At 36.7% G+C, this 25,497-nt stretch overlaps 1 protein-coding gene and 1 long non-coding RNA gene across 3 annotated transcripts in view; one reads left to right on the top strand and one right to left on the bottom strand.

The window, feature by feature from the left end:
• The first annotated feature begins 294 nt into the window (after nt 1-294).
• LOC125938549 (cysteine-rich secretory protein 2-like) overlaps nt 295-25,497 on the top strand; it is a 44,681-nt gene continuing 19,478 nt past the window's right edge. Inside the window, exons 1-7 of one of the 2 annotated variants that reach the window (XM_049653790.1) lie at nt 295-488; nt 5,424-5,540; nt 6,326-6,413; nt 11,710-11,855; nt 12,263-12,360; nt 14,279-14,367; nt 16,553-18,168. In XM_049653790.1, the coding sequence (XP_049509747.1) occupies nt 366-488; nt 5,424-5,540; nt 6,326-6,413; nt 11,710-11,855; nt 12,263-12,360; nt 14,279-14,367; nt 16,553-16,680 (789 nt within the window). In that variant the 5' untranslated portion in view covers nt 295-365 and the 3' untranslated portion in view covers nt 16,681-18,168. Of the gene's footprint in view, nt 489-5,423; nt 5,541-6,325; nt 6,414-11,709; nt 11,856-12,262; nt 12,361-14,278; nt 14,368-16,552; nt 18,169-25,497 lie in introns of those variants that run through there. The other variant, XM_049653791.1, reaches the window with a different exon arrangement.
• LOC125938558 (uncharacterized) lies at nt 384-25,431 on the bottom strand. Its single transcript, XR_007462732.1, has 2 exons — nt 25,266-25,431; nt 384-474 (listed from the first exon to the last, which is right to left on the bottom strand). It is a non-coding gene; the product is annotated as an uncharacterized LOC125938558 (long non-coding RNA).

Here is a 25,497-nt window from a genome sequence, read left to right as displayed (position 1 = left end):
TAACAGTTGGGAGCTAATACTTCTCCTCAGTAGGCAATGTGAAGAAGCCATTCCTAGAATCCGAAGGGAAAAGCTACATAGACAAGACTGTGAAACTAGGGTAAAATAGGGTAGTATGTAGATGCACTTCACATTTATAGGTGTACTTCAAAGGCTTCAACCGAGTACCTCCTTTTGTTCTTTACATCCTATGAAGGGCTGCTTCTGGGTGAATCCATTATCATTCTATTGGCATCTTGTAACAAATCTTCTCTTGTTATATTATTAATGAACGTGGAATAACTGAGATCATTACATTGTTTTATTTTGTTTTGTTTTGTTTTGTTTTCCTATATTCCTCAGAAGTTCATGCACTAAACATTCTAATGCAGGTCTTTGTTCCCTTTGTGTTTTTTTTTTCTTTTTTTCCTCCCCCAGCCATGGCCTTATTCCTGGAGTTGCTGTTCCTGGCTCTTGTATTGCTTCCATTCTTTCCTGCAAATGGACAGGTACGGTCAAGGTTAAAAATATTTTCAGAATGATTGAAGCAACTCTGAGGAATAGCAAGCTATTAGATCAGTTTGCAAAACTGAAAAGTACTACAGTGTCTGGTACATCACAAAGTACTCATCCGTTGCTCGAGTACTTAACACAGTTAATTTTAAGGCTGTGATGACGAGCTGTAGCCTCTAGCCACGTGAGGGTATTGAACACTAGAAATACAGATGATCGGGACTGAGATATGCATAAACACATGGAGAATTCAATACTTAGTAAAAAAAAGTCAAAATATTTCATTATAATTTTAAAATTGATTGCATGATGAAAGCATAATATTTTGAATCTATTAAATAAATATATTATTTGATCTGTTTATTTTTTTCCTTTTCAAAGTGGCCACCCAGAAATTAAAATTACGTTTGATACAGGGCACCTGGGTGGGTCAGTCAGTTAAGTGGTTGACTGCGTTTCAGCTCAGGTCATGATCTCATAGTCATGAAATCAAGCCCTGCATCGGGCTCCATCATGAGCGTGAAGCCACTTAAGACTTTCTCTCCTTCTCTCTCCCTCTGGCCCTCTCCCTCTCTCTTTCTCTCTCTCTCTTAAAAAAATTTTTTGGGTGTGCCTGGGTGGCTCAACCAGTTAAGCATCCACCTCTTGGTTTCAGCTCAGGTCATGGTCTCACCACAGTTCATGAGTTCAAGCCCTGCGTTGGTCTCTGAGCTGACAGAGCAGAGCCTGCTTGGGATTTTTTGTCTCCCTCTCTCTCTGCCCCTCCTCTGCTCGCTCTCTCTCTCAACATAAACAAACAAAAAAAAATTTTTGTATAAGTTTGATACTGTAATTATATTTCTATTGACAGCAATGATCCACAGGTTTAAAAGCTGTCCAAATATCTTTTTTGATTTCCTTTTATTTAATTCATTACAATGTGATTTTCACAGAAAATTAACAATATATTTATATATTATATAATCTCAGATTAGCAAAACTTCTTCACATACTTCACCACATTTATTTTCATAGTTACTGTATGATAATAATTATACCTATTTTTAAATTTAAAAAAAGAAACTTTACTAGTGATATTAAGTATTTGGATTTTTTTTTCATGGTCTTAAATTAGTATGTAAAGAATAAGATGCTCTAATTATTCCTTTAAAATTTTTTTTCATCTTCCTTTTTTTTAATATAATTTATTGTCAAATGTTTATTTATTTAAGAGAGAGAAAGACAGAGTATGAGCAGCCGAGAGGCAGAGAGAGGGAGACACAGAATCTGAAGAAGGCTCCAGGCTCTGAGCTGTCAGCACAGAGCCCAATGCAGGGCTCGAGCCTACAAACCGCGAGATCATGACCTAAGCCAAAGTCAGATGCTCAACTGACTGAGCCACCCAGGCACCCCTAAGCTGCTCTAATTATTTCTAATACACTGATGCCCTTTAATAATCCTAAGAACAGGATGAATCATTCTCTTAAGTACTTAGCGTGTAGGTGCTTATACAATGTGTCTATCTTCTGATCAGAAAAAGTCTGTCACTGCTGTCTGTTTGTGCATTCTTTGTTAACTCTGAGCATATGAGAACAGCTAGGGATCCTCAGATCAAAGAGTTCAGACACTAGGTCAAAACTCACATGGCATTCAGAAATACAGTCATTATATTACCACAATTAATTTTCAGTCTGAAGATAATTTGCTCATCACCTCGGTCTTCAGTCAAAAAGTTTGCTTTCTCCCCAGTCTCTTTCTTAAAGATTTTTTCATGGTCCTTACTGCTCCTCTGTTATCTCTCTGGTCCATCTCCTGGTCTTCATTTTTGAAATTATTTAAAGGAGAGATATTTTTCTCTTTTGCACCACTAACCGTTAGCTAATCAGATTCTCTACACACTTTCTGCCTTCTCAAGAATGCTAGAAAACACTAATCATCCTTTATAACCCCAATCCAGACCATCTTTTACAAAGTTTTCCTAGCCTCAATCAAGAATTCACCCTTTGTTTTTTTGTATATCTAGCAGAATCCACCTATCATTTTAGTTACAATGTAACTGAAATATATGTAATTATTTTATTATTTATGTCATATAGTCTATCAAAATAAACTTTTTAAGGATCAATAGATAGATACCATGTTAGATCTATTTTATGTTCAACACTCTTCATATTTCCTGTTACCTAATAAAAGCTCTCTTGAAACGCATTTAAAAACAACAACGACAAAGACACGTCTTCAGTAGGATTTATATCTATACAAAGCAATATAGGATATGAAGGAGGACATAATGACTTCTTTCACAGGGGCCAAATTTTTATGTATTTTGAAATGAAATTCTCTTAAGCAGGTTTTTTGAGGGTCAATAGGAAATATCCAAGGTATTTTGAAATGAAATTCTCTTAAGCAGGTTTTTGAGGGTCAATAGGAAATATCCAAGGATGTTATTTTATGCTTTTGTGTAAAGCAGAGGTTGGTCACTGTTAATATTTCACATGCGCATCCTTTCTAGCTTAGGAGTTAGTAGCTGCGAATGTGCCACATCTGTGGGTACAATGGCATTCACTATTGGTTCCTGCCTTAGGAACATACAAGCGAGCAGGGGAAATGGATGCATAAATAAATAGTGGCGATAAACATGGCTAAACCTAAACTTACATTATTTGGAGGGCTTTGAGGGAACTCATTATTGGGGTAGGAGAGAATAACTTACCCCAGTGTGTCACGTAAAATCAACAAAGGGCCCTGTCTGTTTAGACTTTGACTTCAAACTCTTGCTCATATTCATACAACAAAACACTCATGTATTAATTTAAGTCATCAATTATCTTAACCTGTGGGAACAACTCACCTACCCTAGGCTAGACACAACCCCACACACACATACACACGTACAATGATAAAATATACCAAAAATTTCAGCAGCTGATATAATACTTTATTCTGTTACTAAAAAGGAACAGAATCAGCAATGGCCCATTAATTAGATGACTTTGCTCCCTCTAAATGGCCTTGGAAATTTTTTGATGTTGCAAAACTATCTTTTGAGTGACCCCATGAAATCAGATCATAATAAAGTAGATCATAATACATATCATAACAGGAAGAATGATTTTACTAGAGTATTTTAAGTACTCTAAAATTTTTTTAACTTAAAAAATTTTTAAGTTTATTTATTTTGAGAGAGAGAGAGAGACCATGTGCAAGAGCTTAAGCAGGGGAGGGGTGGAAAGGGAGAGAGAAAGAAAATCTTATGAAGGCTCTGCATTGTCATTGCTGAGCCCAAAGATGTAGGACTTGAAACCAGAAACCATGAGATCATGAGCTGAGCTGAAATCAACAGTTGGTGGCTTAACCAACTGAGCCACCCAGTCACCCCTTACTAGAATATTGAATAAACTTTGAATCTGAACATTCTTTCTCCAAATACATTCTAAATACATTATTTCTCTAAATACAGGACATGTCAGGTCAAAATTTCCTTAAAGTCTGGGATGAATCTTGAGCTCCACTCTCATCCCACCTGCTGCAGCCTGATCAAATGTGAATCAAGGTGTCTTAATGTTTCCATTGTGTACCTTTATGGTTATAAAATATTATCACTCATATGGATAGAAGCAGCACATTAAGAGTTCCCTTGAAACTAGAAATTGACATCTGTGGCCTCAGAGAATATTCTAATTTGTCATGCTCCGAACTCCATTACTATTCTCAAAGCTTTAAACTGCTTTTTCTTATTTGTCACAGTTTTGGCTCAGGTTCATTGGCAATGCTTAGTAACTACTATTGGCTTGAACTGAATGCTTCTAAAGTGATCATTGTTCCCTGGAATTAATATTTACTCTTAAATGCAATTTTTTAAAAGTAAAATACAACAAAATGTTTAACAAGCAAATTCATCTTAGGAAATATGAAATCGCCACATAGAGGAAAGGGAGGAGGCCACTGGGCTGGGGTGCCGGTCAGGGAGACTAAGGACAGAAGCAACTACATAAGAAACGGAGGAGGGTAGGCACCGGGGAGAGAACCAGAGGCCAAGAGAATGGGGGCTGTGGACCTAGTTAGGGAGAAGGCAGGGCACTGGGGTTTGGACAAAAAAATATCAAAATAGTTTGGCTATGTGGGGTGCCTAGAGTGTCCAACTTTGGTTCAAGTCATGATCTCACAGTTGGTGGGTTCAAGCCCAGCGTAGGGTTCTGTGCTGACAGCTTGGAGCCTGGATCCTGCTTCAGATTCTGTGTCTCCTTCTCTCTCTGCCCCTCTCCTGCTCATGTTCTCTCTCTCTCTCTCTCTCTCTCTCTCTCTCAAAAATAAATAAACATGTAAAAAAAAGTTTATCAAAATAGTTTGGCCATAAATCATAAACACACTATGTTTCTACAGTGGGGAAAGGGAGAAAGACAGTAAAAGGGAGGAGAGGCTGTTATGAGGAGGGGCTATGGGGGTCCTACCGCCCTGCAGTGAACCCCCTGCCCATCCTAACCCCTTCCCTCTATGTCTGTGAATGCATGTGTCTGTGCGGGCCTGTGTGCAGACTTCCTTATTCCCCTCCCCACCCACACCTCACCCCCACCCTAATTGCTGCCACTTAAGTTGCTGCTAGCTGTCATTCAGCTTCACTGCTCTGCCCAACTTCTTCAGAGGGGGAAAGGGGAGGAGTGGGGGGGGGGAGCAGCCCCCAGACAGCCCTGCCCCCACCCTCCCCCTCCACTTCTACCAGAAGTCCTGGGGAGGGGGGGAGGTGGTAGGAGTCGGGGTCACAGTATTTTGTGACAACCACTCTGTTGGCAAACTTGCGACCCTTCAGGCCCTGCATGGCTTTCTGGCAGTCAAACAGGGAGGTGAACTCCAGGAAAAGCCTTCCGCAGCTGGGCACCTCAAAGCTGTCCAAGGGCTGAGGGACCAATTTTAACAAATCTTAAAATGGTAACCATAATTTTATTTCTCTTTAGGATCCATCCTTTGCTGCTTTGTCAACTACTCGAATACAAGTCCAAAAAGAGATTGTAGATAAACACAATGAACTAAGGAGATCAGTCTCTCCACCTGCCAGCAACATGCTAAAGATGGTGAGAGGCAGTGATAAAGGCTAGTGATGTGAAAAGTCACGATAAGAGCAGGGAGCTGGTAACTGACATCTCTTAAGTACCTTGTGCTTACACAATTTTGCTTCTATTTTGCTATTTCATTTGAGCTGTGTTATGGACAGGACAGAAATTAATTTTCCTTTATACGGTTAAATAATTTGTCAAGGGCTATTAGGTTGGGAAGGCAAAATTAGAAGCCAAATCTTCAGACATCAAATGTGAAGCCATTACACTTTTTGTTCACTGTCTTCCCTAGTCTAAAATAAAGGAGTCCCCTTTCCTTCAAAATCAGTGCCATTAAGAGTAAATAACAGTCCACTTTCCAAGGCATAATCCATAAAAGCTAGATCTCTCCCATTTGAATGCAATGGGCTGTAAGTGGAATTGGGAATAATCTAGGCCAGTTTATTACTATTGAAGTATAATTTAAATGCTTCGATATATTTGATGAGTATTTAGAGTGGCACTATTACTAAAAATCCTAGGTGTGTTTCCTCTCCTATCATAAATTGTCAGTGTTATTGTATTAGGTATTTCTCTCACTAGACACATCATTTATGAATTTCTTTTTACGTGGAAATTGGCACTGGGGCCCATAAACACACACACACAACTAACAAAAAGATCCTTCATACCAAAGACAATTACATAATATATCTATAGAAGCTTTTAAAATAGTGCAAATCAGTCTACCAATCAGACTATAAAGCATATGCTCTATTGGAGTTGAATCTTTAAGTGCATTTTTTTTTTCTTGTGACATTTAGGAATGGAGCAGAGAAGCAGCAGCAAATGCCCAAAAATGGGCAAACAAGTGCACTTTAGAACACAGCAATGCAAAGGACCGAAAAACCAGTATGTAAATGAGCAAATATCTGTGGAATAAATGAATAATAAAATAATATTAGAAAAATCAAATAGAATGGGACATTCAGGGATGCTGAAAGAAGACTTAGTGAATAAATGTTGCTCTTTTTAAAATCAAAGTATCTGTATAGGGAGGGATCATTATAGATACCATTTTGGGCTTGTTGATTGCATTATGCCAAGAATTTCTGAAGCAATACTTCATGTATCACTCTGAACCAGCTCATGAATAAACAGGTCATGAATCATCATTTCTCCAATTTTAGAAATTATAAGATAAGGACAGGGGAGGAATGACTTCCCCAAGACACAATCTGAAGTGTCCTTACTGGAGAGTTTCATGCTTTGGGCAGGCTTATTGATCTCGGATCCACTGCCCTTTTTTGTGATATTGTGTAGCTGTTTGGTGTTTTGATATGTCCTCATTTTGTATTCATAAAATATACAGGATTATGTTGAACTTTTCCTGAATTTTGCTGTAAACATACCTAAACTTTTTAAATCATGATTAATATTTTGTGTATGTTGATTCAGTTTTTAGTTTTTGATAGTCAAGTACTTTATATAGACTGTGTACCTGTAATGCATAGAATAATGTTATATGCAAAAATATATATAACTTTCAAGAATTAGAAAAACTATTGGAGAAAACTTCTGTGCATAAACTGTACATAAAATATTTATTTACATTATTAAGCATGGCAGGCAAACCCAATTGGAAAGTAGTGAATAATTACTTGTAACTTCAGTAGAACTACTGTTATTTATATTGCTGATGCCAAAATTATAATGAAATTAGGTAACTACATTCAGTAGAAGCTTAAAACAAATGGTCTTAACATCAAGTTCTGTTAGATTCTTAGTTTCTTTCCTTCCATATTAAAGAAAATTCCCAAGAATATTTTACACTCTCTTTAAGCAGCATGTAAACATTATATTTTAATCCACCAAAATGTAAATATTAAGTGAGGCCTGAAATGATAGGAAAATGTTTCTGGGCTTCAAGGCATTTCATTCTTTTTCTAAATTAATTTTATTACAGCAACAGTGCTTTTTTAAAAATTCTATTGTAGTAAGAACAATTAACATGAGACCTACATTCTTGACAAATTTTTAAGTGTACTGTACAATGCTGTTGACTTCAGGTACAATGTTGTACAGCAGATAGCTAGAATTTATTCACCTTGCTTACCTGAAATTTATTGATTAGTAACTTCCCATTTCTCTTTTCCCTCATCCCCAGCCACTACCATTGCACTCTTTAATTCTATGAATTTGACTCTTTTAGATACTTCATATAAATGTATTCATGCTTGTAGTTGTCTATCTGTGACTGCATATTTCACTTAGCATAATGTCCTCAAGGTTCACCCATGTTATCACATGTTGCAAAACGTCTTCCTTTTTTAAAGATGAATGATATTCCATTGTATGTATATATCTCATCTTGTCATCCATTCCTTTGTCCATGGACATTTAGATTGTTTCCAAATATTGGCTATTGTAAATAGTGTTGCAATGAACATGAGTGTGCTAATATCTCTTCAAGATCCTGATTTCAATTCTTTAATACTCAAGAAGTGGTGTTGCTGGATCATTTTGTAGTTCTACATTCAATTTTTTGAGGAATCTTCATATTGTTTTCCACAGCAACCACACTATTTTTCATTCTCACCAGCAGTGTTTATGATTCCACTTTCTCTACATCCCTACCATTACTTGCTGTCTTTTGTTTTTTTGATAATAGACATTCTGACAGATGTAAGGTGATATCTCATGATTTTGATTTACATTTTTGTGATGATTAGTAATGTTGAACACCTTTTCACATACATGTTAGTCATCTGTATGCCTTCTTTGGAGAAAAGTCTGTTCATGTCTTCTGCTCAAAAAATGGGCAGAAAACATGAAGAGACACTTTTCCAAAGAAGACATACAGATGGCCAACAGACACATGAAAAGATGCTCAACATCACTCATCATCAGAGAAATGCAAGACATCACCTCACACCCATCAGAATAGCTAAAATAAAAAACACAAGAAACAACAAGTGTTGGAGAGGATGTGGGAAAAAGTAAACCCTGTGCACTGTTGGGAATGCAAAGTAGTGCAGCCACTGTGGAAAACAGTATGAAAGTTCCTTGAAAGTTAAAAATAAAACTACTTTGTAATCCAGTAATTGCACTACTGGCTGTTCACCTAAAAATTACAAAAACGCTAATTCAAAGGGATACATACATTCCTATGTTTATAGCAGCATTATTTACAATAGTCAAATTATGGAAGCAGCCCAAGTGTCCATTGATAGATGAATGTGCAAAGAAAAGAAAAAAAATATATATATATATATATAATTCAGCCATAAAAAAGTTTTGCCATTTGCAACAACATGGATGGGGCTAAAGAGTATAATGCTAAGCAAAATCAGTCCCAAAGAGACAAATACTATATGATTTCACTCATATGTGGAATTTAAGAAACAAAACAAACAAGTAAAAAGAGAAAAGGAAAAAAGAGAGAGAGAGACGAACTAAGAAAACGACTCTTAAAGAAAGAAAGTTTTCTCTAAAGAGAAAAAACTAATGGTTACCGTGGGGTGGAGATGTGGAATGGGTGAAACAAGGGATAAGGATTAAGGAGGGCACTTGTCTTGATGAGCACAGGGTTATGTATGGACTTGTTGAATCAGTATATTGTACACTTGAAACTAATATAACACTATATGTTAACTATATTGGAAAAATTAATTAATTAATTAATTAAAATAAAATAAAATAAAATAAATAAAATGCTAAATGAAAAATGATAAAAAATATACAGAAAACAAAACAAAACAAAAACAAATCTTCTGTCCATTTTTAAATTGGGTTAATTTTTGCTATTGGGTTATATGAGTTCTTTATATACTTTGAAAGTTAACTCCTTATCAGTTATATGCTATGCAAATGTTTTCATTGTTTCCACAGGTTGCTTTTTCACTTTGTTGATTGTTTCTTTTATTTTGCAGAGCTTTTTCGTTTTGTGCAGTTCTACTTATTTATTTTAGCTTTTGTTGCTTATATTTTTAGTGTCACATTCAGGAATTCATTGCTAAGATCAATATCAAAGAGCTTTTTCCCTATATTTTCTTCTAGGAGTTTTACTATTTCAGGTCATATGTTTAAGTCTTTAATCTATTTTGAGGTGATTTGTGTGTGTTGTAATTTAGGTGTCCAAAGTTACTCTTCTCCATGTGGCTGTCCAATTTTCTCATCATCACTTCTTGAAGAGAGTGGGTTTTTTTGCCCATTGAGAAGAATTAATATTGTTAAAATATCTATGTTACCCAAAGTCATTTATATACCTGTTGGCTGGTTGTACATATTCCTTGGAGAAATGTCTGCTCAAGTTGACTGTGTTCAGAAAAGATCTTTAGTCAGTTCCTCAGGCAGCCCCCATAAAAGATGGAGATTTAGTCATCCCATCCAATTCTTGCTTTCTCATGGAAAGGCTAGGAGCTAGGGTTTTTTATCTGCTCACTCTGTGCTGAACCAAGAGAGTCTATGGCTACTGCCAGCCCAAACCTCTATCTATTCTCATTTGCCCCAGGGAAATAGATTATGCTAGGTCTAGTTCGCATTCTCAGAGACACAAGTCAGAATCCAGGCTTTGGGGCAGCCTCTGGAAAGTTTGTGGCATTGGATACCCAGACCAACTCTTCCCCCACCCCTACCCCCAGGGAGAACCAGGTAGCTGTGGTGTTTGTTCACTTGCTCTTTTCTGAGCTGAAGAGGAGCCATGGCATCTACCAATACAAAACACCATCTGTGTTCTCCCTCCAGGGGGGCAACACTGTGCCAAAGCCATCAGAGCTCCAAGACTGGCAAGAGAGATGTCAGCTTTTTGGGAAGCCCTGGGGAAATAGCATTGGACACACCAATCAACTCTTTGCTTCCTCAGGAAAAAGAAGCTGAGAGCTAAGATTTTTCATTTGCTTGCTCTGTGCTAAGCCATGGGGAGGAGATGTGATATCTACCAGTCCCAACCACCATCTCCATTTTCCTCCAGATGGCTAGCCTGTGTCTGACAATCAGAGCTCCAAGACTAGCAAGACAGAAGCCAACCATCTGGGAGTTTTCCTTAAGGAAAGGTTGGGGGCTGGACAAATGAACCAACTCTTTCCTTCCCCTGGGGGAAGCTGGGAGATATGGGATCTCTTCCTGATCATATGGCAGAAACTGTGCTGAGGGTAGGCATTCTAGCAAGACGGTGTCCTAATTTCCCTACAGGCTTCAGTTTGTCTGGGTTCATATTCTCCCAGGGTATAGAAGCCTTGCAATTAGTTTTGGATTTCTCACAAGGGCAATTTGTTTGGGAATTGTTGCTGAATCAGTGTGTTTGTCGGGGGAAGGAGAATCCAGGGCTTCCTACTGCACCATCTTGCTGATGTGACCCTCTGCAAGGCTCTTCTTACCTACTTCTCTGAGGAAGATTTGGTCTGATGACATTCTGATATATTAAGGGAGGATCCAAAAACTTTGAAAACTGCCATCTCCCCTGATGTCAGTTGCCTCTTAATTGGGACTCTTAAAGACTGCCTGTAGAACATTTTTTCCAAGTTCACACAAAAATCATACCATAAACATTTACTCAGGGTCCAATATATGAAAAATATCTGGCAAGAGTGGGCATGAAGAACTAAAAATAGAATAAAAGTTGGTCACTACCCTTTGCATGCTTACAATACAAAGCTGAGACTACAGGAAACATTACACATGTGAAGAATTTTGCATGGAAAAGAATGCATCTCTGACACCCCAAAAGGAGAAGCGTTTTTAAAGCATAAGATCTTCTCAACCTATTCAAAATTTTGCATGTTCGGGCCAGCCTCAATATGGTAGACAGATTTGTCTTCTATTCAGCTTAATAGTTGGTAAGGACAGAAGCTGTTTTATTACGTGTTAAGAGTTGGCAAGCATAGGCACTGTTTGAAAGGCAACATCTGTGGGGCGCCTGGGTGGCGCAGTCGGTTAAGCGTCCGACTTCAGCCAGGTAACGATCTCGCGGTCCGTGAGTTCGAGCCCCGCATCAGGCTCTGGGCTGATGGCTCGGAGCCTGGAGCCTGTTTCTCCCTCTCTGTGTCTCCCTCTCTCTCTGCCCCTCCCCTGTTCATGCTCTGTCTCTCTCTGTCCCAAAAATAAATTAAAAAAAAAAAAGGTGAAAGGCAACATCTTTGTGTTCATTTAGTTGATTTCTTTTGCCATGGCATGCTTTATTGCTTCATTGTGATCTGGTTCTCCTTAGGTACAAACTGTGGTGAGAATCTCTATATGTCATCTCACCCTAAGTCATGGTCAGCCCCAATCCAAAACTGGTATGATGAGAAGGACAATTTTATCTATGGTAAGGGAGCAAAGACTGCTGGTGCAGTTGTTGGACATTATACCCAGGTAAGGAAAACAAATTAAAATACTTCTGCCACAAATGTTCTAATGTAGAAAGCTTCTCCAAATTATGACCAACCCGTGTTCAATTTGCGTGAGAATGTGAGTAGACCTAGTAGCCTTGGTGTTGGCCAGTACTTCATCTAAAGCTGTCATTTATTCCTTGGCTGGCAGAACTCTTCATAGGGAAGCACACTGTATTTCCCCAACATTGTAGATGCATAAAGTGAGGAATGTATATGAAAATTCAGCATTTTAAAATGTGTGATTTGCTTCAATAATTGAACTAAATATTTCCACAAGACAATACCATAATGGTAACATTTTTTTTTCACTTTTACAATTGCTACTATTTGTTTTTCAATACTTTCCCTCTTTCATGTACTCTCCTATGTTCCCTTCCGGATTTGTAGGTTGTCTGGTACTCCTCTTACCACGTTGGATGTGGAGTTGCCTATTGCCCCAATCAAGATATTCTGAAATACTACTATGTTTGCCAATATTGTCCTGCGTAAGTATATGCTTTAGAGCTGAATGCCAATAATCCCATCTGCAATTTAATATTTTGAAATTTTCGTATATTGAACAAACTACAATACAAAGAATATTTCAATAAAAAGAAGGAATTGTGTCTTTGGAAATGCCTTTTAAGTTGAGATACATTCAATTTATCAGAGAAGACACCAGGTTTTCAGTTCCAAGTGTAAAATCTGAAACTCTATTTCCCCCAATTACAGAGTGACATCTTTTCTCTCAGTCGCCTTTCCCTTGGGCTCACAGCTATTCAGTGAGCATGGGTAGTGTGCATTTCTGTAGATTTGATGTCATTAGTTCTCACTAACTTCATACTCTAGAAGGGTGGCAGCTTGATGGTTAAGCAAGGGATGGTAGTGGACTGGGAAACTGGGAATGGCTGATTGTGATTTCAGCTCTTTCTGCTAAAATGTTCCCACCCCTGCTTATCTAAAACACTGCCTATGTTATTACCATCACAGATGATTCATTCATTGGCTCTCAAAGTTTTCAAGAGGTCTTTAATGTATTTCAGAGTCCAGGAGAGAAGAACATCCTTAATCCTTGTTTTTCAGAAGTTTGCACAAAATCTCCATAATGAACCATCCTTTAAGGTCTTGACTTGCAGCAGGAAATGTGTTCTTTCATCAAAGATTATGTTTGAACTTACCCAGAATAAATTCTGTGGATATACTGAAGATCTAATTTCAACATATCTGTTAACCTTAATTTCTTTAAATGTTTGAAATTTCTTGCCATCGGGGACAGGGGGACCCCTAAAACCAAGCTATCTTCAGGCTTTATTTTGAGACTGTCGATAACCCAAGTATATGGATCTCCCGCTTGAGAAGTATGACTCCCAATGTCATTTTCCTGCAAGCACCTATGAGGGTTTAGTAGAAAGAATTGAAAATTTCCTAGTAGAATGCATCTAAAGTCACTGTCTGGCCATAAGTAAGGAGGATCTGACGCCAGGTATCTGAAATGAGAGTTGGAGTGAATAATGAGGGAAAGCAGGGGTGAGAGAATTTCCAGAACATATTTGTGTCTATTTCATATTTTTCCAGGGGCTCACACACGTTCGGGTATATTCTGAGCAGGGGCTGAGATTTAGATGCATGGCCTTGTGTTGTCCGCCTACTTGGAGTGATCGAGATTTTGACTGTCTTGTATTTTCAGATAATAACGGCCAATCGAATAATATTCACCAACGAGAGGTAGACTAGTTACTGTAAGACCAATATACCTTAGCGATTAGTGTTAATAAAACCATTTTTCTAACATTCCCTCTTTTTTAAGTATTAAAATCTTACACACAAAACCTCTAGACATTCAAAAATCTTCCTGTCACCCCTACTCCCAAATACAACACACCAAAAATCACTTGAAAATCATCACCCCCATCTAGAGGCCAAAAGTATCCTGGGCTTTACCTTCTCTAGTTCATGTTTAAAAATTATCATATTTTCTTTTTTAAATGTAAAATTACATGTAACTTTAAACATTTTCCCTATGGCAACCCTTTCTTTCCCAGGAACTTGCTGTCTCTCTAAGAAATATGTTTTATCACCAGCCAGCACCTTGGGATACATTGCTTTAGCAATTGACCACATCTTCTGGGTGAGAAAGAATGTTGCCATGTTGAAATATACTCCAAAAATTTTAGACCCCATTTATCCCATTTCAGTGTCTCAGGCTGGGAGATTATGGTCAAGGAAGTAAGTGAATGTGTGAGTTATTTTCTTACTTTACATTGGTATCTGAGTACATTTTGGGAATTTTAGTTTTTCAGTTATTTGACATGATTAAAAACACTGAATAAATACTCAGGTATTTGTGGTGATAGGTGCCACCCTAGTAGCATAAACTAAACTGAAAAATGAAAAATGTTTGACACTTTGTATTTCAAATTTCAGTGGTAATCATCTTAACAAGATAAATACACCCTACCTAGAAGGAAAGCCTTGTGCCAGCTGCCCTTATGACTGTGACAATGGACTATGCAGTAAGTTTGAAGTCATTAACTTGCTAGTACATCTAATAAAATGGACTGACCTTTTTTTTTTTTTAATAATTAGGAAATTTCAGGCACCTGAATGGCTCTGTCAGTTAAGCATCTGACTCTTGATTTTGGCTCAGGTGATGATCTCAGGTCAAGCCCCATGCCAGGCTGACAGTGTGGATCCTGCTCAGGTTTCTCTCTCTCTCTCTTTCTCTGTCTCTCTCTGTCTCTCCCTCAAAATAAATAAATAAACATGAAAAAAAGAATTAGAAAATCTTCTGATTGTAAACCAACTTAAGCAATTCCCTCATGCAAAAGACAAAAAATATTCAACAGAGGGTGTTTAATCAAAAAATGTACACAACCCAGTATCTATATTTATTTGTAACTAAAACCCTGTAACCATATATAACCTAAAGAAATATCTACCATCAATGTATATTTGTGCTTATGTTGGACTCATTACCTATTGGCATATATAAAAATGTTTCTGTGAAAATATTCATTGTAATTGAATATTTTTCCTGTCAAAATTAATGTAATTGTAGCAAAATTTCATTATTGCATTTTAAAAAGAGAAAATATGTACAAACATAAAGGTATGAGATCACAGATATGGTTCAGTCCAGACACCAAACATTTCTTATACACCAAAGAGTTCATTATACTAAATTCATTTTTCCCATAGTATAGTTAGAATAATCAAGTTTAATTTAATAACCATTTGCACTTGTGTTAGTAATTTTTATATATTTTTAAAATGTCGATCAAATCCTTGTATAGCAATATTAACTCACAGAAGTCCAAAAAATATTTTGGCAAAAAGGACTACATTTAGTGTCATATATCTCATTTTCAGTGTTGTTATGAATATAAATACTAAGAGTTGGTATTTTTGTTTGGTTGGGATATGTCATTAAATTATTATGAATAGTATAATTGACCCATTACCTGAGATTTTTACCTTTCAGATGCATTCACCAGACTAAACTGTAGCATTCTCAGTATACTAAACTGTATACATTCTCAATTGTATAGCTCCAATTCAGAATATTGATGATATCAAAGCTATACATCAATTAAATAAAATACTTACACATCTGATGAATACTATTTGTTAATGGGTTTGGAATTTATCCTGTTAGTAATGAACAACCAACTGAAAGATTTTTAAACAGAAGGGTGATGAAGTCAGAATTGTGTTTTATCAAGATCTGGCAGTAGTATGGAGAAACAAGTGGATTCAAGCCAGCTTGGAGACTGTTGAAAACATGGGTTCAAAAGCCAAATGGATGTTTTTGCTGCATTAGGACAAAATGAATGAAGAGAAATGGACAGTAATGAATGACAGGAAAGAAGTAGGATGGCTACTGTTTGTTACTTGCATTTGTTGAGTGCTGATAAAAAGTAGAGAGCCATGAGTTCATATTGATTCCCAGTATCTGGTTTGAATTATTTAGTAGTTAGGTTTCATTTCTCTGATACTGGGGGAGTTGAGTTGGGAGTTGGGTAGGGACTCCAAAGGAATGCCAAGTTTACAGGTAAAGTGATGAATTTAGTTTGAGAATTAATTGAGTTTGTGGCCACTGAGGGACTTCAAAGTGGAAATGTCACATAATTGTAGTAAAATTCCCTCCCATTTTTATATCCACATCTTCTCATAATGGTTTATTATTCTTGAAAGAAAAACTAGTGGCTCTAGCATCTAGATGGAGCAACAGTGCCTAATATAACTTTTTGCAATGATGGAAATGTTCAATCTGCACTGTCCTGTAAAGTAGCCACTAGTCAGATTGGTCATGGAGCACTGGGAATGTAACATGTGTCACTGATAACCTGAAAATGTATTTTCTTAATTTTATTTAATTTTAATTAATTTAAGTTTAAATTTAAACAACCTCATGGCTAAAGGCTACAATTTTGGACAGTGCAATTTTAGAGACTCATTTACATTTATTTTACTTTGTTTTCTGAGGAAGAAAAGTAGGTCAATTCATCTTAGAAACATTTCAAAAAGCTCAAATTTTAAAAGAAGTGGTGGATTAATGTGTCCCTTGACATCATAGTGTAATGATGCCAACTTGTTTTTTCAATTGTGTTCTCCCCACTTGCATTGAATGTATTGTTTGCGTTGCTGCTATAGAGGAAAATTATAATGAACTGACTAATTTCTTTGTTTTTATTTCAGCCAATGTTTGCAAGTATGAAGATAAATATCAAAACTGTAATGATTTGAAGAAAATACTAACCTGTGCCCATAGTCTTCCCAAGGACAATTGCAAGGCTTCCTGCTATTGTAAAGATAAAATTTATTAAATACCCAATACAGACTGAGGGGGGCTAAGTAGAGAAGGGCCACGCTATCTACTTAGATGTGACATTAGCAAAGATATTGTCAGCATGTTGGTTACAAACTTGATTCCAAGTAATAAGGAGTCTTTTTCTCTTGGATCTACTTTTTATTTTACAGAAATTTCTTTCATCAAAGGATTAAAAAGTTACATAATCTATGATTATATTATCTGTTGCTCATGTAAAAATTATGAGTGATAAGGAAATTCTGAGAAACCATTACAGACAAGAGGAGACTAAGAAAACATGAGAACTAAATGGAACATGGTCTCTCAGATCAGATTCTGGAACACAAAAAGGTCATTAATGGAAAAAGTGGTGAAATCTGAATAGGGTCTGAATTGTTTTTGATAGTAATGTTTCTTTCTTATTCTTGACAAATGTACTAGGGTTATACAAGATGATAACATGAGGGGAAACTGAAACTGGGTGAAGAGTATATAGGAATTCTCTGCACTATCTTAGCAAAATGTCTATAAATCTAAAAATACTCCAAAATAAAAAGTGCATTAAAAAAAAAAAAAAACACTTTTCTTGGCTCCATAATGCTTGGAAAATTCTCCTCTTGATTATCCGGTTATTCTTTCTCAGACACCCCTCCCCCAGTGTCTCTACTCCATTGCTAAATGTTTGATTTTATTTTTTTCATGGACCTTCCAGATAATACCAATGATTTAACTGTCAAATTAGACTCATATCTTTATCCAGTGTCAAGATTCACTATTTCAAGGACAGGAATAGTCATGGGGTAAACGGAAAATAGGGAGGGGTTCAAGATCATCAATGCAGTTCCTGAATGTTATTTAAATTTTTTTAACACTTACTTATTTTTGAGAGAGAAATAGAGAATGAGCAGGAAAGAGGTAGGGAGAGAGGAAGACACAGAATCCAAAGCAGGCTGCAGGCTCTGAGCTGTTAGCACAAAGCCCAACTCAGGGATCGAACTCAAGAACCATGAGATCATGACTTGAGCCAAAGTCTGATGCTCAACTGACTGAGCCACTCAGGCGCCCCTTGAATGCTATATTTGCAGCACATTCCTTAATATCTAAAGTGAAAGTCTTCTCAGTCTACTTTCAAAATCTTTCCATTGACTTCTTAAGTACTTAGGATAACACTCTTAAACTGATCTGCAAGAAGTTGAATGTTTTTTTATACTTTCCCTTTTAACCTCACTTCATTCCTCTCTCTTTTATTTCTTATGCTGTAAGTACAATGATCTTATCAAATTCTTTCAAGCTCCGCAGGATTTTCCATACCTAAGGGCATTTTTATTTGCTATAGCTCTGTCTGAAAGAGTCATCCTTCTAGTATTTGCTAGAATAACTCCTTCACATTAAATGCCACCTTACCCAAGAGATTCCTTTGAGTATTTAATCTGAAGAACTCCCCCCATTTTCTCTCATAGCTCCTTGTATTTCTTTTACAATAATCATTGCAATGTATAATAATTCATTCCTGTATTCAATAAATATTTATTGAAAAATGTCTCTGGTATTTACTTAGGTACTTTGAAATAGGGTGATTAACAAGAGAGACCAAGTTCCAAACTTCATGGAGTTCAGACTTTCATACAGGAAAGAGGAAGGAAATTATTTGCAAATAAATACTTAAGATATTGGAGGTGGTAAGTGCTATGAACTAAAATGGGCAACACAATAGAGAATAAAGAGGACAGACTAGGAAAATGTTAATAGGAGAGTCAGGTACATCCTTTCTGAGGATGGATTAGAATCATAACAGAAGTGAGAGAACAATGGATAAGATAATTTGATCGAAACAAAAACAGAATAGTGAGTACAAAGTTGTTAAGGTAGGAATAAAGTTGGCATATTTGAGGAAAGGCAAGAAGACTAGAATGATTGAAGTGGAATGAGCAAGATAAAGATCATTTTGAAAGCAGGTCAGAGAATTGGGCAGAAACTTAGTCCCATGGTATGCCCTAGGGCACATAAAGAATTAGGATATTGTTGTAAGTGAGATAGCAAGCCATGAGAGTATACTGAAGAAGAGAGTGAGATGATGAGGTACAGACTGTAAGAGAATAAGAGTGGGAGCAAAAACCCAGTTAAGATACTATTGACTAGAAGAGAGATTAAGTTAAACTGCACTAGATTATAGATATACCATGTATACAGTGCATATTGTGCAATTTCAGGATTATTTTTGTTTATGTCATAACAGAAAACAGGAGAACTATTTCCCAACTCAGGCTAGCATTACCTTATGCCAAAGGCAGACAAAGATATCACAAAAGAATAGAAAACTACATACTATTATTTCTCATGAACATAGATACAACATTTAAAAAGGATTATACACCATAAGAAAGTGAAGTTATTGAAGGAATAAAGTGTTATTTCAACATTTATAAATCAATTAATGTCGTATACCACTTTAAAATAAAGGTATCATATATTTAGATATGCAAAAATGCATAAAAAGATGCAAAAAATACACTTGACAAAATTCAACACCTTTAATGAAAACAATTTTCAGAAAACTGGGAATAGAAGGTATCTTCCTCATCTTAATAAGAAATATTTTACAAAATCCTCCAGCTAGCCTTATATGTAGTAGTGAACAACTGAATTCTTTCTTTATATTATAGGTGAAAACAATATTAAAGTATTTTTTAATCTGGAATCCCCTAACAGTAATAAAGCAAAGCTATCAGTTTGCACCACTTTGTTCACATTGCAAGTGAACTGCCAATGCAGTAAAATAAAGAAGAAGAAAATAAAAGCATACAGAGTGGAAAAGGGCACTGGGTAGGTGTCCAGAGACCAAGGTTCCAATCTTGCTCTCCCTGGACTACCTACATGTAACCTTGGGGGAAGATGGCAGAGTAGAAGGACCCTAAGCTCACCTTGTCCCACAGATACTAGATAACATTCACATCAGTGTAAATAACCCAGAAAATGATCCAGAGACTGCAGAACAAACCTCACAACTAAAAGTAGGGGGGATGCCACATCAAAAAAAGTTAAGGAGGGAGAAGACACGGTTTGGGAGTGAAATGGACCATGGCCATCCACAGTGGGGAGAGAACCAGTGGCATGAAGAAAGGCAAAAAACAGACTTTCATACTGGGGAGCCCACAAACAGTGAAGACAAATCCCTGTAACATTTGCCTTTGAAAGGGGGCTGAATTTTGTGAATTCTTACAGCCAGGATCAAGACTTAAAGCATACAGTTTTAAAAATCAATGGGCTCTGTCTCTAGGAGAGCCCAGACAAGAGGAGGTGAATCCTTGCCCTGAAAGAGCACAACAAACAGCCCATTCAGATACAGCACAGAACCAGCAGTTTAAAAAACACTGGTGGCAGATGGGAGGGAGACTGATTTGTTCATCTCAGAGTGCCGCCTGGAGAGAGATAAATCATGGGAAGACCCCTTTAGGAACAAAGGACCTGGCAAGTGCCATTTCCTTCTCCTGCCCCCGCAGCATAAACAATGGCCACCTGTGGGAAATAAGCACCAACACTCTTACCTAACTTGCTTGCAGCAAGCTTGCCCACCCCCTGTATCAGTGGATCCACCCTTCCCAGTCATGCTTGTCTCATTCCTAGCATTGTGTGCCCCCTTCCCCTCCCAGAAGACCACCACAAACTCTGTCAACACCACATCTCCCAACCCTTGTGTTTTGTTGGACCTCAGTTCCTGCAGCAGTGAGGGCAAGTATCATTTCCATGGATGCAGAAAAGGCATTTGACAAAGTACAACATCCATTCATTATAAAAAGCCTCTCCTAAGTAGGTCTAGAGGGAATATACCTTAACATAATAAAGGCCTTCGGGAAAAACTCAGAGCTTTTCCCCTTAGGTCAGGAACAAGACAAGGATGTCCATTCTCAATCCTTTTATTCAACATAGTAATGCAAGTCCTAGCCAAAGAAATTAGACAACATAAAGAAATGAAAGGCATCCAAAGTGGTAAGGAAGAAGTAAAACTCTCACTATTTGCACATGACAGAATACAATATATTTTTTAAAAAAAGACTCCACCAGAAAACTACGAGAACTGATAGGTCAATTCAAGAAATTCGCTGGATACAAAACCAATATACAAAAATCTGTTGCATTCCTATACACTAATAATGAAGCACCAGAAAATGAAATTAAGGAAACAACCTCATTTACAGTTGCACCAAAAACAATAAAATATTTAGGAATAACCTAAACTAAAAACATGAAAGATCTGTACTCTGAAAACCATAAAACACTGATGAAAGAAATTCAAGAGGACACTAACAAATGGAAAGACATTCCATGCTCATGGGTTGGAAGAACAAATATTATTAAAATGTCTATATTACCCAAAGCAATCCACAGATTTCATGCAAGCCCTATCAAAATACCAACAGCATTTTTCACAGAGCTAGAACAAGGCCCCTAAAATTTGTATGGAACCACAAAAGACCTCAAATAATGAAGCAATCTTGAAAAAAGAAAAGCAAAACTGGAGGTATCACAATTTCAGACTTCAAGTTACATTACAAAGCTGTAGTAATTAAAACAGTATGGTACTAGCATAAAAATAGACACATTGATCGCAGAATAGAACAGAAAACCCAGCAATAAACCCACAACTGATGGTCAATTAATCTTCAACAAAGGAGGAATGAATATACAATGGGAAAAAGACAGTCTCTTCAACAACAGTTATTGGGAAAACTGGACAGCCACATGAAAAGAATGAAACTGGACCACTTTCTTTCACCATACACAAAATTATAAAGTCAGAACGGATTAAAGACCCAAATGTGACACCTGAAACCGTAAAAATACTACAAGAGAGCACAGGAGCTCTGACATCAGCTATAGGGACACTTTTCTAGATCTGTCTCCTGAGGCAAAGAAAGTAAAAGCAAAAATAAACTATTGGGACTACATCAAAACAAAAAGCTTCTGAACAATGAAGGAAACAACAACTAAAAGGCAGCATACAGAATGGGAGAAGACATTTGCAAATGACACATCTGATAAAGGGCTAGTATCCAAAATGTATAAAGAATTGATTATAACTCAACACGCCAAAAACAAATAATCCAATTAAAAATGGACAGAAGACATGAACAGACATTTCTCCAAAGAAGACATACCAATGGTCAACAGACACGTGAAAAGATGTTCAACATCACTCATCATCAAGGAAATGCAAATCAAAACTACAGTGAGATATCACTTCACAACTGTCAGAATGGCTAAAATAGAAAATAAAAGAAATAACAAGTGTTGAAGAGGTTTTTTGGAAAAAAAAAAAAAAAGGAACCCTTGTGCACTGTTTGTGGGAATGCAAACCCATGCAGCCATTGTGGAAGACAGTATGGAGGTTTCCAAAAAATTAAAATTAGAATTACCATATGACCCAGTAATTTCATTACTGGGTGTTTACCCATAGCATATGAAAACACTAATTAGAAAATATATACGCACCCCTATATTTTTGCACCATTATTTACAATAGCCAAACTATGGAAGCAGCCCAAGTTTCCACTAATAGATGAATGGATAAAGAAGTGATAAACACACACAAACACACACACACACACACACACACACACCAGAATATTATTCAGCCATAACTAGAATGAAATCTTGCCATTTGCAGCAACAGGGATAGAGCTAGAGAGCTTAATGCTAAGCAAAATAAGTCAGTCAGAGAGAGACAAATAACATACGGTTTCATTCATATGTGGAATTTAATGAAACAAATGAGCAAAGGGGAAAAAAAGAGAGACAAACCAAGAAATAGACTCTTAAGTATGGAGAACAAACTGATGGTTATCTGAGGAAAGGTGGGTGTGAAGAATGGGTGAAATAGGTGGTGGGGATTAAAGAGTTCACTGACCAAGATGAAAAAATAAATTAAGTGAATAATAATTTTTAAAAAACGAAGAGAAAGGAAAGGTAGAAACTGTCCTTATTTGCAAATTAAAATGATTTTTGTAGAAAACCAAAGGAATCTATAAAATAGCTGTAAGAACTAATAAGCAAGTTTAGCAAGGTCCCTTGTTTACAGGGTGGAGGGGGAGGAGAGTATATTACATGTAAAGGAATAAGGTAAGAATTACAGTGGATTTCTCTGCAAAGTTCATGCAAGATGCTACCCCCAGCTCTCAGGCACTTTCAACACTGCTCCTTTGAGCTCAGCACACTGTTAACTTTTGATTTTACTTGAATATTTAGAAGCACTTGTACTATTCCTTTCAATAGTGGAGTTGTACTTTCAAGTGCCTCAAAACCTACAAGGTTTCTTCTGTTCTGAATTTGCCCTCCATACCAAATTCATCATCAACACTGCTCTTTTAATCTCTTCACATCCCAACCATTTGTTCTATTTCTACTGCTCTAAAATTAATATGGGAAAATGTCATCATCTTCTTATTTTTTCTGTCACCAATTTCTCCACTCTGTGAATCACCCTGCACAACGTTATTAGGTACCTTTTTAAAAAAGTTTTTATTTAAATTCCTAATTTACTAAATTTACTAAATTCCTAAATTCCTAAATTTATTTAGTTAACACACAGTGTAATATTAGGTTCATGTGTATAATATAATGATTCAACACTCCCATACATTCATTATACAGTGCTCATCACAAGAAGTGCACTCCTTCATCCCCATCACCTCTTTAACCCAGCCCCCACCCACCTCCCCTCTGGTAACCATCAGTCTATTCCCTGTAGTTGAGAGTCCATTTCTTTGTTTGCCTCTCTTTTTTTTTTCCCCTGTGCTCATTTGTTTTTTTTTTTTCTTAAATTCAACATATGAGTGAAATCATATAGTATTTTTTCCTCTGATTTATTTCGCTTAGCATAATACTCTCTAGCTCCATTCATGTCATTGCAAATGGCAACATTTCTTTCCTTTTTTGTGGCTGAGTAATATTCCATTCTGAAACTTTTATAAAATAATATTTGATCATAAAATTTCCCAACACTCAATGAAAGTACATCCCATGTTATATAAAGAAGCAAATCTTGTTAGACTTCTACACAAAGTTATGCCAACATTTTCACCAGCCTATCATTCTGACTTATATACACCTTATGATACATTGATTTGTCTGTTTCTGCCCTTCCAAACAAGTGTTCTAAACTTTTTTTTTTCTAATCCAGCCATGCACATTTTTCAAAGAAGTTCAAGTGTCACTCCACCATCTAATTTTTATCCAGATTGTATCAGCTCAAAATTCCTAATTATTGTAGATATTTCCTATTCCAGCTACTTAGAACTAAACGGGACTACCTGGTAATGTTCATGTGTATGTATTTTTCCTACAGTACTATATGTCTTAGAGGAAAGTGTGCCTTTTTCTCTGAATTCCCTAAGAATCTAGGCCAAGTCAATATATTTATTTTCTCAACAAATATTTATAAATTATTACTCAGGTAACTGGTATCATGCTAGTCTTGACATATAGCAATAATCTATAGAGATACAGTCCATTTTTCAAATACATATTTACTCACAATATCTATCACTACCACACTCAAGTTGCTCTCATTTTGACATCATCAATGGGAACAGGTAATAATTATAGGTATGCTGTCTCCCACAATGAAAAATAGGATATTCACAGTAAATTATAGACTGTTATAGGATAACAATGAATTGTGTTGTACTAATAAAAAAACAAATGGGCTAAGCAATTCTATTTATAAATAAATGAGTAGCAACTATGTGGATATAAGTAATTGAAATGTTAAATTAATAATCTAAGCAAGACACAATGAAAACATGAATATAACAGTGAGAAAGATAGATCCGGGGCTGGATTTTGTAAACATTCAGAAGGGCAAACTGTCAGGAGTTAACTTTGATTGAACGTAACCATAAGAGTAAATCAGGCTAGGATGACTTCTAAATTCTGAAGTTTTTAGTTAGTGGTACTTGAACTAAAAGAGCAGTACAAGAGAGTTAAAATAACGTCTGTGCATTGGGCACTTGGAATTTTAACACTGCCAGGGGAAAATGACACTCAGCACTATGAGACATGGCAGTTTGCTATAGTCTCAAAGGTTGGAATAAGAAATTTCAAGCCTCTTCGCAGGGGGTACAGAAAACTAACGTGTGATGCACATTGATCCTTGGTTTATCATCTTTTGACCAAATGTATTCTTGGTGTGATGAATTCATTCATTCCTTTAAATCTTGAAAACAACTAAGCATTGAAGAAAATGCATCTATTACTCATCTGCCATCTGTGAAGACAGACAATAAATACATCTTCAACCAAGGCCAGATATGCCCGCTGCACTTGAAGCCACCGGTCTTGGATCAGGAATTCTGGGCATTTTCCTAAGACCTGTTCCTGTTACTCTTGTTGAATTTCTTCACTACAAACCATTTTGGCAGGGAAGAAGAGAAGGAACACTAAGTTTGTTTAACTAAACTAAGTTTGAACACTAGGTTTGTTTATAAGCAAACCTGCAAAAGGTCCTCTTTATGTAACCCTGAATACACTATTGTACCAGACTGGTATTGCACTGAAAACTTAAGGTATCTATGGCCTTTACCAATCTGCTCTTTAAATGCTGACCTGTGTTAATTCAGGAACTCTTGTATGAAAAGGAGCACCTCCTTTTTCAGTCACCCCTTGCATTTTGAATCCTGGTATTATTTCCATCTTCTTCCTAGGGTTCAATTGTGGGAGCAGACATTTCCCTTCCTCAAGGGAAGGTGTGCAAGATTTTTTCCGCGCGCCATTGGAAGGGAGGCGATTGTAGGAATTCAGTAAGCTGACGACTGCGCTGAGGGCACAAAGCCCGTGA

The sequence above is a fragment of the Panthera uncia genome, assembly GCF_023721935.1.
Source record: "Panthera uncia isolate 11264 chromosome B2 unlocalized genomic scaffold, Puncia_PCG_1.0 HiC_scaffold_24, whole genome shotgun sequence".
In the NCBI taxonomy this organism is placed as follows: Eukaryota; Metazoa; Chordata; class Mammalia; order Carnivora; family Felidae; genus Panthera; species Panthera uncia.
Note: the sequence above shows the minus strand (reverse complement) of the source record. Positions and strands in the feature narration are given on the sequence as shown.